This window comes from Eriocheir sinensis, unplaced genomic scaffold (genome assembly GCF_024679095.1).
Source record: "Eriocheir sinensis breed Jianghai 21 unplaced genomic scaffold, ASM2467909v1 Scaffold869, whole genome shotgun sequence".
In the NCBI taxonomy this organism is placed as follows: domain Eukaryota; kingdom Metazoa; phylum Arthropoda; class Malacostraca; order Decapoda; family Varunidae; genus Eriocheir; species Eriocheir sinensis.
Genome location: NW_026112240.1, coordinates 77,726 through 92,852, shown reverse-complemented (window position 1 = coordinate 92,852; position 15,127 = coordinate 77,726). Strand labels below are relative to the sequence as shown.

The following is a 15,127-nucleotide window of genomic DNA, read 5'->3' as shown; positions in this document are numbered from 1 at the left end:
TCCAACAATTTTTTGATGGACTGTACTTCTTATTGTAAGCTATTTTTCTCAGATGTGGAGTAAAAATTAAAACAATTCTAGCCTACACTTAGGTAAATTATATAAACAATTTAAAAACATCTTACTTCTTACTGTTGACAGCGCATCAGCAGATAGTAGTTGTTGCACTGATAAAATGATATCACTGGCCAATACACTTGAATGTGATTTCTTCCATTCAGTAGCTGACAGTCTTGGCCACAGAATTAATAAACTCAGATGCACGAAAAGGTGATGATTTTGCTTGAAATTTCATAAAGACAGACATGTGAGGGAAGCTTTTCATTGTACTAGTATTTTGCTGTTCTCCACTATATGCTTTTCCTTGCAGTGATGGATGAATGAGGTTCACAAAAAGATGAGGTTTTGTTATTGCAATTGCTTTGTTTCCAACGCGTCATTTTTTGGACAAATATTTATAAAAAAATCACAAAAAAATAATTGTTAACCCACCCTAGCCAAAAGTAATTAATTCCAAGATTCATTGTTGTTAAGTTTTAGTTGGTCTTTAAAATTGAACAGCAATTCTGCAATTATCAAATCTGAAGATTGGTTAGCTCTCAATAAGATCTTAACCCGTAAGAGGTAAGCATTGATTTACCCACCTTATACCCGTCCAGGTTACTAAAAATGCAATTTTCTTTTTTATCTCATATAACTCAAAATGGTTACAAAAAAAAAAAAGTTAAAGTTCAAAATCGGCATTTTTAAACGTCCCGCTGGGGCTTTAAATTTGGCTCGCTCAGTGATGCTGCCAGACGTACGATTTTGGAGCGAGGCTACATTTTTTTTTTTTTGTATCGTTTTATCAATATTTTTTTTCATCTACGAAATACATGTGTATAATGGATACTTATTCATAAAGAAAAACACATGTTTTCATACAAAAATTATTCAATATGCAAAATTTGAGTACTCTTTCACAAATTTATTTTAATTTTTTTATACTTACATACTCTACCCAAGCTTCTCAGAATTGCAGCAGGGTATGATATTCTTCAAAACAAGGCTCAATGCATAGAGGTATATCATACTCATGGCTGTAGTAGCGAGTGTCGCTCCATTTTCTTGGTCGTCTTTTTGTGTGACTGTTTTCATCCCAGGAATAATTGTAAAATTCACACTCCTGGCTATCTGCTCTGAGTGCTTGCACTTTTATTCCCGAGCTTGACTCGTCAAAATTGTAAACTTGTGGCTCAAAATCTGTCCCATCTATCCAGTCCCATCTGCCAGCAGGCCTAACTTGGTTAGGTGCAGCAGATACCCTTCCCCTATCCCGGCAAAGTGGTGTTTTGTGTCGGGTGGATAACAAAGGGCGAGTTATGTTTGCCTGTGTGCCGCATGTCTCATCACTGCCTGGCTGCTGTGTGGATGTACTACTTGAGTCAAGGTCATCAAACTCATTATCATCATCTTCACTTGGGACAACAGGTGAATGTTGCCTACCACATGAAAATAGCTTAGACTCCCTTCTTTTATTCCTCACGCTGGGTGCATACAGCCAGTTAGATGTAGTGGAAGGGGCAGATAAGGTAGAGGCATGTGACGGCCCAGCAGTGGGAGAGGGTGGAGTGTGTGGAGGTGGCGGGAACACACCAAAGTATTCTGCCCCAAGTTCATCCTCCTCCTCCTCCATAATACATAAGTCAGGATCAGCATCATTATCATCAATGCTGATATCACTGTTTTGATCAACAATAGATTCTTCAAAAGATAATTGCTCAATAATTTCAGCGCAAGTTAGAGAGCAGAGACGCCTGCCTGCCATCGGAACTCAGAGCCAGAGGCAAGTGACGGGCCCGGGTTGGCGCCAAGGTGGGGCGGCAGAAAGCAGGAGGGAGGGGGTGGGGGTGATGGCTTCCCATGTGTCAAAATGGCAGGAAACTGTGCTGATATATGCTAGACACTTCAAGGAACATAATTAGTGTAGCTAGAGGGAATTTCAAAGGCGTAGGAAACTAGAAAGGGAAGAACGTACTTATACGTGATTGACCACAGATAGTAACCACGGGTTTCACGTACATGTACGTGGTTGACCTTACGGGTTAAAATCACCTTCCCTAATATTAAGTCCCTTATCCCTTGCATGATTCCTAATTACTGAAAACCCTGAGGCCATTATTGGCCTACCTGTTTAATATCACAGCCCCTTGTGCTCAAAGATTCTAAATCTTAGGTTCCTGTGTTCAACCCACATACCCGAGTTGGCATTCAGAAAACAAAACGAGAAACCACCTGAGCACAAGTGGCTGGGCAATCAATCTTTATATCTAAAAAAGGAACCAACTGTGCTAGAATTTATAAAAATAAACCTAAAAGACAATTGTGGGAAATGCTTGTGAAGAAGGGCTAGCAGATTTCTTCAAATTTGGTTACAAGTATTCTTGAAATGGTAATGTTATATACACTTGGCCCTTGATTTAATGGATGAAAAGGGGGGAAGGGTGGTCCATTGCTTGAAAAAGTCCGTTGCTTGAAAATACGGTTTTGACGTTTCTAAAGCTGGTGTCACACAGGACAAATCTACCCAGCCTCCCTTCAAGCACAGAACTTTTTTTTTTTTTTTTTTTTTTTTTTAATGATCCGGGCGGCCAGGCGCATGTGTGCGAGTGGCCCCAGCCGCGCGCCGGGCTTGAGCAGCTGACGGGCGGCTGATGATGGTGGTGGTAATGATGGGTGTCGGCGGCGTGACCCCCACATCGGCGCCGCTGGTGCAGTGCTTTCGTCGGGGCCCGTGTGTGTGTATGGTTGTGTTTATTGTGGGCCTGGGCTCCTCAATTTTCTAATTCTTGTTTTCCACACGTTGTGCGGGATTTCTTTCTTTCCTTCCATCTCTTCTTTTTCATGTATATATATATATATATATATATATATATATATATATATATATATATATATATATATATATATATATATATATATATATATATATATATATATATATATGTCAGATGTACAAGCGTTAATTACTCCATTAGGAATGAATCTTAACACCCGCGTCCTTGGAGCCATGGCAGGTGCTGACCAGAGCCCCGCAATGCCCCGACAATTTTTCTTACGTTAAGTCACTAATTATCGTTTGCAAGAGACGCCACAATGCCCACACATTCACTGTGGATGGGGAAAGGCTTGCCTACACTGGCGTTAGCGTAGATAATGTAATATTGCAGAAAACAAGGTAAAACATTCTCGGGGCGGCGGGGCAAGGTGGGAAGTTTGAGGCAACCCGGAACATTTTTTCGTTTTTACGGCTATAATACATCCTTCCTGCACTTGTTTCATATATCCACACGTGCAGGCGTAAAGGGCTGACGTGGGCGTACAGACGTGAGCTTAAGTAGCTCCGTTTGTGAGATAAGGATATATTTTCTCAGGGCGAGCGGGGCGGGGTGTCGGCGGCGCTGCTGAAATGCAAACCGTAACATTTTTTTTATTATTTTTTTTACAGCTATAACATATCGTCCCTGCACTCGTTTCATATATACACGTATGCGCGGGCGTGGAAGGCTGTCGTGGGCTTACAGGCGTGATCTTAAGTAGCTTCGTTTGTGCCAATGATATATTAAGTTTCAATAAGTTTTCTTTTCCGCGCTCATTTCAAACATCGGGTTTCTCGTCGGTCGAGGCAGATTTTTTTAGCGCGCCGAAAAAATGTTTCTCAGCTACTTTCTTCCCCCAAACCAGCATTTATCATTATACAAAATATATCAATGGCTTTCTTATTTGTTGTAGTTTTTCATGAATCAATAAAGAAATAACAAGAATAATCATAGGACCGTTTATGGACATGGAATAATTTGCACATAAACAATTTTTCTACTTAGGTCATGTTCCCACCTCCATAACTTAAAACTTTGTGGGTCAACTTTTCAAGGCAGATATATTTATAATAGTAGAATTTTATCAGGATTCTTATGGTTCCTTCAAATCTCCCATCGGACAATTAGCACCATGAAATATTTGCGGAGAAGTAAAAATATTGAAAAAAGTCCGTCTTTCATTTGCTTACGTAATTCACAAAATATAATATGCTACTGCCTGTAAAGAGAAAAGAATACAAATTACACCCAATCAAATCAATGTATGTCACTATATAACACTATTATCACTGTTATGCGGTGGGCGGCACGGGCTCGCGCAAGCCCACAGCAGCGAGACGTGCAGATTGACTGCTGAGAGTGACTGAAAACTTTCTTTGTTTCCTCAACCGCGCTCAAATCTGTGCACGCGGCGAGTGTTGCCAATTCGTTCATTTCAGAGAGGGTGAGGAAACATACCCTCAAAAAAAAATGACGCCATTGGAGTGAATATAGCTATTTAAAAGTAATATTTTTGTTCAAATGGACGCCAATGGTGTCCCGGTGCACTTCGGCCCTAAAAAATTTTACACACCATTGGCGTCCCGGTGCGTGAGAGGGTTAAACGCGGTAAGCGAAAACAGGGTTTTCGGGTCCATAGACTTAACCTACACCATAACCGGGTTTTTCCCACATCCGGGTGCCCCCGTGGTTCTATTAACCCGGATACCAGAGGGTTTACTGTATAATTCAAACCTAACCATGTAAATGCACCCTGCCTATACGTATCCGTGACAAAACCATTCACATCATTCTATTCAGTGACAGGGGGAGGCGGTGGCTGAGTGGTAGCGTGCCGGCCTTGCATTCGGAGCGCTGTCCATGATGTGGGTTCGAATCCGCCACTAACCACCTGGTATTTTTCAGTCACCGCTGAGTGGCTTAAGACTACCCACATGCTGTCCTGAAGACGACCCATCAACCCGGACTCTAGAAGAAGCTGTACAGTGCAAGTGAAATCAAGAGCTCCAGGGGGCAGCAAGAGCCAGTAATAATGGCGCCACTAAAAACAATTGCCTGCACAATTATGGGCTCGGGCCGACCATCAGGCCAGACACAATCGCTTTTATTTTTTATGTCTTCACCTGTGGCGCCAGTAGGCTTTCGTAGTAGGGATTGATGGTCGGCCCCAGCCCGTTGTGGCACGGGCAAGTGTTAATACTGACGCCATCTTGCATTGGCTCATGCTGTCCCACGGAGGGAGCTCATCTTTGATTCTAAATAAAATCTAGAGTCTGGGTTGATTAGACAACATGTGGGTAGGGGTGAGCAGGTACCGATACCAGTACCGGTACTAACGATACCAGATATAGGGTACGGTAGCAGTACTAGACTGCTCGGTACCGGTACCGATACTGACCAGTCGCTCATGTTGTCTCTCATTTCTTCCTCACACGAGTGAGAGGCTGAGACCGAGCGCCTGAGTGGATATCTCGGAGATATGGATATTTCTCTCTCTCTCTCTCTCTCTCTCTCTCTCTCTCTCTCTCTCTCTCTCTCTCTCTCCTGAATGAAGTGAATATTTATTTTTTCGATAAAAGGATTAGCATGTATAGTTATTATGGATGGACTCAGTCTAATAACAATAACAGTATATATTAAGGACATAAGAATGTAAGGCTATACAAGGTAGCTCCTGTAAGCCTAACCCGACCTTAAATCCATGAATTTATCCAACCTCTTCTTGAATATATCTATGGTATTGGCATTCACTACATGAGTGCCAAGCCTGTTCCACTCATCCACTATATATATATATATATATATATATATATATATATATATATATATATATATATATATATATATATATATATATATATATATATATATATATATATATATATATACTCTACTGGTAAACTAATTCTTGCCTATGTCTTTGTTGAATCTGAATTTATCTAACTTAAGACCATTGCTACGTGTCCTACCTGACTCGTTTACAACCAAAACCCTATTAACATCCCCTTATTAAAGTCCTTCGTCGATGAATAAACTTTGATCAAGTCTCCTCGTAACCTTCGCCTTTCTAGAGAATGTAGATTTAAATACTTCAGCCTATCCTCATACGGCAAGTTTCTCACACATTAATTTTTGTCATCCGCCGCTGTAGATATTCTAACATCTTGATATCCATTCTATAGTAGGGTAACCAAAACTAGACTGCATAATCAAGATGAAATCTAACTATAGTCTGTTCAGAGCATGAAGGTGGTTCAAGGTGTGGCAGATTCCGGAATCCCCATGAGTGCGGCGCTGCCAGTTCGACGGCCAATTATCAGATTAATACCGTGTCCTTACCTACCCACCCACAACCCACCTGTTTATCTCTCTTTCTCTCCCTCTCGACCTGGGGGAGGGACCTAGGGGGACATCCCGACCACCACCACCACCACAACGTGGCAACATGGGAAAAAATCGCTGCCACATGTCATAGAATTTATACAAATCGTTGTTATAATCCTAAACATCGACACTCATTGTACTATGTAGCTTCCTTTACTATATACAGAATATATAAAATATCACTCAAATAGCACATGGATGGGAAATAAGAGAGAGAGACATGTACGAAGGTTGATTTGGCAGAATGGCTAGAGGTAAACGACGATACCAGCTCCACCCTGAACCCCCTTCATGCTCTTAACAGACTATAGTACTAAGTAAAGCTTTAAGATGACTTCAGTGCTCCAATTGCTTAAAGAGCGTCGCATGTTTTTCGCTCAGCATGACCTGGAAAGCCTAAATTCCCAGGTGGTGAGGTTTGCTTTCATAAAATTAAACCCCTCCCCCCTGGAGGGGCTGTTGCGTCATAGCCGGACATACGCATCAACATATGCGGTATCATTCAATTCTTCTGTACGTATATGTAAAAATTGCATTAGAATACAGTCACCTCTCGATTAACACGAGTTTAAATAAAGCATTTTGATTTAAAACGAGTTGATATTTAAGGAGATATGTTTAACAAACGCGATATATTCGATTTAACACGTTTCATTGATGATGTCATCGAGCGTGACGTCAACGATGAAACATTATTGATACATTAGTGGGGCACGGAAGCAGCAAAAACGCACACTCCCACTCTACTAAAATTTGCTCCTCCCCGCCCCGCGCCCCCACCACCAGCCACTCCCCTCACCTCCGCCGCCCCGCCTCGCCTGCCTCCCTCCTCTTCCCCCGACCGCCCATGCTGTTGGTGACAAGGAGTTGGAGTTTTCTAAAGAAAGAATTCCTGCACCACACTTCCAGGTCGCTGACACAACAAAGACGCGTCACCGGTCGCCGCCGCCGTCCGCCAGGCCCCCGCCCCACCCCATCCTTTCACCTCCTCACGCCGTCCGCCGGGGCTCCGCCCCGCCCTCCCCCTCCCTCCACACATAAGAACATAAGAACATAAGAACGCAGGAGTCTGCAAGAGGCCGGTAGGCCTGTACGAGGCAGCTCCTTTGACCCTAAGCTCCCGTGTATCTAACCCCACCTAATATCGCTGTCCATGAATTTATCTAGTCTATTTTTGAATGTGACAATTGTATTGGCACTCACCACATGACTGCTAAGCCTATTCCACTCATCCACCACCCTGTTAGTAAACCAATTTTTGCCTATGTCCCTGTTGAATCTGAATTTATCCAGTTTAAACCCGTTACTTCGTGTCCTACCCGGTTCTCTTACCAACAAAACCTTATGAATGTCTCCCTTATTAAAGCCCTTCATCCATTTATAAACCTCGATCATGTCTCCACGCACCCTTCGCCTTTCTAGAGAATGCAAGTTTAACTGTTTGAGTCTTTCCTCGTATGGCAAGTTTCTCAACCCCTGAATCATCTTAGTCATCCTCCTCTGCACCGATTCTAACATTTTGATATCCATTCTATAGTAGGGTGACCAGAACTGAACTGCATAGTCAAGATGAGGTCTAACTAATGCTAAATATAGTTTGAGGAAGACTTCGGGGCTTCTGTTGCTTACGCTCCTTGAAATAAATCCCAGTACCCTATTAGCTCGATTTCTAGCTTGAATGCATTGTGCCCTTGGACGGAGATCAGAGCTCACTAAGACCCCTAAATCCCTCTCGCACCCAGACCTACTTATGAGAGTGTCATTTAAGCAATAGTTATGTGAGGGGTTGTTCCTACCTACACTCAGAATACTGCACTTCCCTACATTGAACTCCATCTGCCATTTATCCGCCCAGTCATATAATCTGTTGAGTTCACCTTGGAGAATACTAGCGTCCTGATCCGACTCAAATTACTCTACCGATCTTGGTATCATCTGCAAATTTACTAACATCACTACTAATTCCTGTGTCTAAGTCATTGATATAAATAATAAACAAAAGTGGACCTAATACCGAACCTTGTGGGACCCCACTCGTAACACATAACACACCCCATCCTTCCACCTCCTCACCGGCGGACGGCAGCGGTGCATCAGCAGGGCGGTGATGATGAGTGCGGGGACGTGTCTTTGTTGTGTCGGCAACTCACAAATGCTATGCAGCAATTCTTTCTATGGAATACTCCAACTAAAAGGAGTCATCCTTGTCACCGACAGCATGGGGGGTCGGGGGAGGGGGGGAGGCGGGCGGGGCAGGGTGGCAGAGGTGAGGGGAGTGGCCGGTGGCTGGGGCGCGGAGGCCGGCGCAGGTGAGGAGCAAATTTAAATAAAATGAGAGCGTGCGCCCTTGCTGTTTCCGTGACCCACTAATGTATTGGTAATGTGTTTCTTTTTTAAAGGTTAGAGTAACAAAATCCCCAAAATAGGCAGACTTTCCCAGTGTCCAGAAACGTAACCCCCCCCTATTACCATTGTTTCCTATGGGGAAATTACGTTTAAATAACGCGACATCTCCAGGAACGTAACCCTCGCGTTAATCGAGAGGTGACTTTTCGGTATTATTCTAGTGTTTGCCCATACTCACCCCCCGCAACCAAAATTTGCTAGGGGTCCTTTGAGACTGCAGGGAATGTGGTGGTAAACATGAAATGCATCGCAAATACATAGTTTTTAAGTTATGGTGGGTTGAAAAATACCCTAGATGTAGGAAAATTCCTTACATTTACCTAGATGTAGGGATATTCCATAAATTCTGGGATTTTTTTACCACGTACAGAAACCACGCTATTTCACTCAGTTTCTATTTGAGTCGTGTGCAGCGGGGCCACGGGAGGGGGCATCCAGTTAGCAGGTTCAGAAGAGCAGTCGGCATGAAAATATCGATAGAAGATAGAAAGAGAAGCAACAGGGCGGCAGAATTTAAGAGGTAGAAGGCTGTCAATAAGAGGAGAGCTGATGAGACGAAGAGACTTAGACTCCACTCTATCCAGAAGAGGATATAGTATATATATATATATATATATATATATATATATATATATATATATATATATATATATATATATATATATATATATATATACATGGAAATGCTTTCTAAGAAGTCCGTCTCCCCCTCCGCCACTCCAGCCCCCCTACCCCCCAAGACAAGCCTGGGGAACTGTGAGGAACCGGGGTTTGGGGGGGAAGCCAAAATCACTGAAAAATGGGCTTCCAAAATTTTCCCCCCCAAAATCCCTAAATTAAGTAAAATTCCCTACATGTGGGGGGAGTCCAGGGGGGGCTCAGCCCCCCCTGTTATGGTTGGAGTAGTTTAAATATGCTCCCCACCCAAAAAAAAAAAAAAATTTCCGGCGCATCATACATGTGGGGGGGTTCAGAGGGGGGCGCAGCCACCCTTGGTTAGCAGGGGGCGAGGGGGGCTGTTAAGTAATAAAGTTAGGACTTTCCTTACTTACGAGACAAGGGAATTTTCCTTCATTTAGGGATTTTTCTAGGGAAATTTTGGAAGTGATTTTGGCTTCCCCCCCAAACCCCGGCCGTCGCCAGAGTAGGCGACGCACTTTCGTATACATTATCACCTATTTTCACGTAAAAAAAAGTCCTTGAATTGGATTTTCAAAGCGTTTCCATGACTGTTGAAGGTTTGTAGAAAAGATATATGAAGAGATACTGATGTTTCATAAGGAAGGTAATGAGATACTATATATATATATATATATATATATATATATATATATATATATATATATATATATATATATATATATATATATATATATATATATATATATATATATATATATATATATATATATATATATATATATATATATATATATATATATATATATATATATATATATATATATATATATATATATATATATATATATATATATATATATATACATATATATTTCTCAATGGTGACAGGGGCCGACTGAGCCACCGGTAGTAAGGGCCGAATGAGGCACGAAGTGTCCAAATCAGCCCGAGCCAAATGAGCCAAGGTCCGAAAAAGCCAGGCCCCGGCATAACTTGAAAAGAGGCATAACTCGAAAAGCAGACACTTGCGACGGAAATGAGGTACAAAATCATGCAATTCACTACATTTATCACCAGAAAAACATGAACCACGTGAGAAAATCGTTGGTTGGGAGAAACTGTAAATTGACACTAGAATTTTACCCAACAATCTTATATTATTCGGTAAAATTCTAGTGTTTGCCCATACTCCCCCCTCCCCCCCATACAAGCCTGGGGACCTGGTGGGAATGCGGGGTTTCGGGTGGGGGACACGAAATCCGTCGCATTCGCGTATTTTTTTAGTGTGGGGGGGGGGATAAAAACTCCCTAGATCTAGGGAAATTCCCTAAATTTAGGGAATTTTCCGTCCCACCACCACCACTAAAATAAGCGTTTGCAACGAATTTAGTGTTTCCCATACGAAAACCACGCACTCAGTGGATCCCCAAGCTTGTTTTGGGAGAGAAGCGTAGTGAACCCACCAAACGATGCTCACCTCACCATCTGGCGTGGCACCGGCGGCCATATGTGCTCACATAAACCGCTTACACCACACTCATGCCCTCTCTCTAGTAGGTTGTCACCTCATCGCAAGGTTTCTGTCCTCCAAGTAGAGTCCGTGGCACCAAACACAGTGTATCTTCATTGTTTATCACTGACACAAGTAAAACCACCGGCTAGCCGGGATCCATCCAACACCGCGCCTTTAACATTACTGCGGCTTGTGCAGAAAATGCAGGCTCTCGAACCTCTTGCCCGAGCTGTTCGAACACGTGAATCCTTACTGACCGGATTTTGAATCTGTTTCACGGGCTCATATTCCCAGTATACAAGGTGATTGTGGATATTGACTCCGCACCTCCAGAATACAATAATACGTCTCCATATATCATAGTTAAAAAAAACAAAGTACTTAAAAGTAAAGAAGCCGAATTAATCCCCTTCCCCCAACAATCTTGGGGGACCTGCGTGAACTCAGGGTATTTGGGTAGGGGAGCATATTTAAACTACTCCAACCGAACTTTACGACCTGGTCTCACATGCGTGGGCTAATGGCTAACTAAGCGTACCATTGCTAACCAAGCGTACCATTGGTAATAGTATTAGGTAAAGGTGCGTGTTCTAAAAAAAATAAATAACCACACGTGGTGGACCTGGTCTCACATGCGTGGGCTAATGGCTAACTAAGCGTACCATCGCTAACCGAGCGTTCCATCGGAAATAGTATTATGTAAAGGTGCGTGTTCCAAAAAAATAAATAAATAAACACGCGTGGTGGACCTGGTCTCACCTAGCGTATCATTGCTAACTGGATCGTTGGCAACGCTGCTCATATTGCAATGGTGTTGCCATGTAAACGCATCGTCCGTATGTATAATATGCCCTTAAGTACAATATGGAGGCGTAATATCGTATTTTCGAGGTGCGGAGTGATTATTAATAATTACCTTGCGTGGTTTCCGTACGTTGTAAAAAAAAAAAACGGAATGTATGAAATTTCTCTACATCTAAGCAATTGTAAGGAATTTCCCTATATCTAGGGTATTTTTCAACCCCTCATAACTCAAAAACTATGCATTTGCGACGCATTTCATGTTTACCACCACATTCCCCGAAGTCTCAATGGCCCCCTAGCCAATTTTGGTTGCGAGGGGTGAGTATGGGCAAACACTAGAATAATACCTATTATTCACTACAATAGGACAGTAAAGCTGCTCACTTACCTTGAATTGAAAATCTAAAAGGCTCTGTGATATTGCCAAGGATGTTGTAATGAACCTGTCGATTCCCTCAGGACCATAAATGTTGACAACTGACGAGGTGTTTCCTTTCTTTATGTTTTCTGCAGGGGGTGTTTGTGATGACTTGGTGCACAGAAGCCCAGGTAAACCAAACAAATGGTCTCCATGCAGATGGGTGATGAAGATGTTAGTGATTCGATTAGTAGTTATAGAAGATCTTTGTAACTGTATCTGTGTCCCCTCACCACAGTCGAAAAGCCAAACACTTCCATCATCAAGTTGAACAGCAGTTGCTGATACTCCTCTTCTTATTGTAGGAGAGCTTGACCCTGTGCCTAGGAAATGGAGCTTCATTTTGTACTTGAATCTCACCGGTCTGGCGTGGCGGTCAGTTGCGTCCACATAAACCGCCTACAACACACTCACACCCACTCGCTAGCACCAGTCCTGCCCTCTGTCACTTTCCATAGACTATACGGACCTTTGTTTATTCACTGTTTGTCTATCCCACGATTATAAATGTCTCCGGGCAGTGTGTCACCTCATCGCAAGGTTTCTGGAGATTGTGAAAACTTCTGCTTGGGTGTTTTATGGGGCTAGTTGGTAGTCAGTGTTCTTCTTCGTGGGTGTTTGTTTTTGTTTGCCGCGTTACATCCTGTTGACAACGCTCGCGCCAGTGTTACCAAATCGTCAGGACAAAAATGCGCTAGACGTGCTGTGAAGATCTGCTAACTCTACCCAAAATGTACTAAATGTAATAATAAATTATGCTAAAATTATGCTGACTCATTTTTAGCTGAACATAATAAACCGAAAGATATATTAAAACAACAGTGCATGTTACTTAACACACTTTAATGGAAATATAATTGATATAACTCAGATAGCCTTTCAATAAAACTCAGATATTGAATTAAAGAAGAGCAGCTTCGCAACAGATGATGACAAGGAACTTAAGGCGGCTTTACACCTGGCAATTCCTAGTCGGGTCTGGGTCTGGGAGCCCTTCTCGCGGCAAGTTCTCTGCAGCTGAGCGCGTCCGTCTTGTATTTCCGACTGGCGGCTGAGTACAACATGTCGGCGACAATATAACAAGAAATGACAGATACAGACAACAAGATTTGGAGCCGGGAGGCCGAGGTGGCATTGCTAGAAGAAGTGAGGCAGCATAGATACTTGTGGGACCCACAAGATAAGCTGTATGAGAAGCTGAGTCTACGCAAAACAACTTTTGAGAGAGTGGCAGCAACATTACAATAAATGTTAATCTCTTTGCGAGATATCGAAGGAGGTAAGGAACGATTATTTTCGTGTATTATATAACCACACTATGCAATGCCTGGGGGTTGCGATGGGATGTTCCTCCCTTCTCTTTTGTTGTTAAATGCAACAATGAACAATCAATCAATCAGTCAATACTACTTATGATAAAACTCGTTTGCTTAAAGTATTTCTACAATATTAGGCTAATGGACCAAACTTATTGTGGTTTTAACCCTAGACAGGTAATCAAATAAATGCTGCTACTTTCCATACTTTGGGGGTTGATTGGACCCCAAGGGAAATAAAATCCACAGGAAATCAGGTAACGAATTTATTGAAAGACTTAAACTAGTTACTTGATGTTTAAGGCCTCCTCTGTAATTTCAACTTCTTTTTTAGTTGAAAACATAACTTTGAAATTCTGAAAAATATATTTTCCAAAAACTTTCTCATTTATTTAGTGACATTTTTAAAACACATGTATTACAATAATCCCGTGACCCAGGGGCATCCTTTGTCAAGGAACTCTAAGTGGAGGGATGAGGTAATCCACCTTGAAGACAGCAGCCAGCAGACCCTGTTGGAAGATAGTGGAAAAAGTGTTTTGAAAAATGGGATTTTTTTCTTCACTTTTTTTAGTAATCTCTTTTCTATTATTTTCAGCGCCTATAAACCCATATATTAGTGAATTTAAATGGATGAAAATAAAGATATATGCCAAATAAGGCATTAAAAACACCTTGGTTCATATTTTCATGATATTTACCTGGTCTTACCTGCAGTCATTGCAGAGAAGGTAGCTGTGGCGCATCCACTTATGGGGACGCAGTAATTAAGAGGCACAGGCGGACTTCACTTTGGTGTCATTACTTTTGGGGAAGAAGTAACACCTCCTTTTCTTCTTTTCCCCAGGGTCTTTCCTCATCCCCCCCACATATATGGGCCCCACGTCCCAATAAAAAAGGCATATATTCACTGTGCATATATACATATTTATCGGCACCAGAACGCCCTGTAACCACTTGTAAAATATTATATAGTCACTCTAGTTTTATAATAGTCACTTCAAGAACCATTGTTATACATATTTCGTCATGAAAATCTCCCTCACAAAAAAAGACCAAAAACGAGAAAAATCGTATATGGGACACCACTTGAAAGCGTACACAATCCACAGTTTACGGTCAATGGGGGTGCTGGTCATCCCCACGTCATCCCAAGAGCAACAGTTACCAAAAGAAATGCTCACACACTATAGTCAAGCAAGTGTGTTCGCAGAAATTCGAGTTTTGTCACAATAAGTCGGCCTTCTCTGTCCCTGAAAATTTAGCTACAATATTAGGGTTTGGGGGCGTCCTGCGCCCCCAGAGCAACCACAGAATTGCCTGGGGATAAGAGTGACGATGATGCCCACTCTCTCTCGTCAGACTAAAGCCATAATGACTAGAAAACACTCGCAGTGCGGCGTTCTTTCACATCTTTGTGGCGGGAAGAGGAAAACTTGCTTCAGCACGATGGCTGGGGGTGTCTGACACCCCCAGATTACCTATCTAGGGTTAATATATGGTAGCAGCATTTTGAGGTGTCTGTGATGATTTCATGCCCTTGCATTTACTAGCAGTTTACGTCTTGATGCTCCCGGCGGCTCCTCCCACGTGTGAACGTACTTGCTCCAGGGAGCACCCAGCTGGCCTAGCCGCTAGATCGTCGCGGCTGTATTGCTAACCAGGAATTGCCAGGTGTAAATTGCCGCCTTTAAACTATGCAAACTATGCAAAATTACCCATTAAAGTCGGGTTTCAAGAAAACTTTTTTCAAAGTAAAACTTATAAGGTCTTCAATTGGTCAAGT

General features: G+C 42.3%; 1 protein-coding gene across 1 annotated transcript in view; it reads right to left on the bottom strand.

The window, feature by feature from the left end:
* LOC126994758 (zinc phosphodiesterase ELAC protein 1-like) overlaps window positions 1–12,664 on the bottom strand; it is a 48,358-nt gene extending 35,694 nt beyond the window's left edge. Inside the window, exon 1 of the mRNA XM_050854039.1 lies at window positions 11,996–12,664. Coding sequence (XP_050709996.1) covers window positions 11,996–12,367 — 372 coding nt within the window. The 5' untranslated portion in view covers window positions 12,368–12,664. The remainder of the gene's footprint in view (window positions 1–11,995) is intronic.
* Between the last annotated feature and the right edge of the window lie 2,463 nt (window positions 12,665–15,127).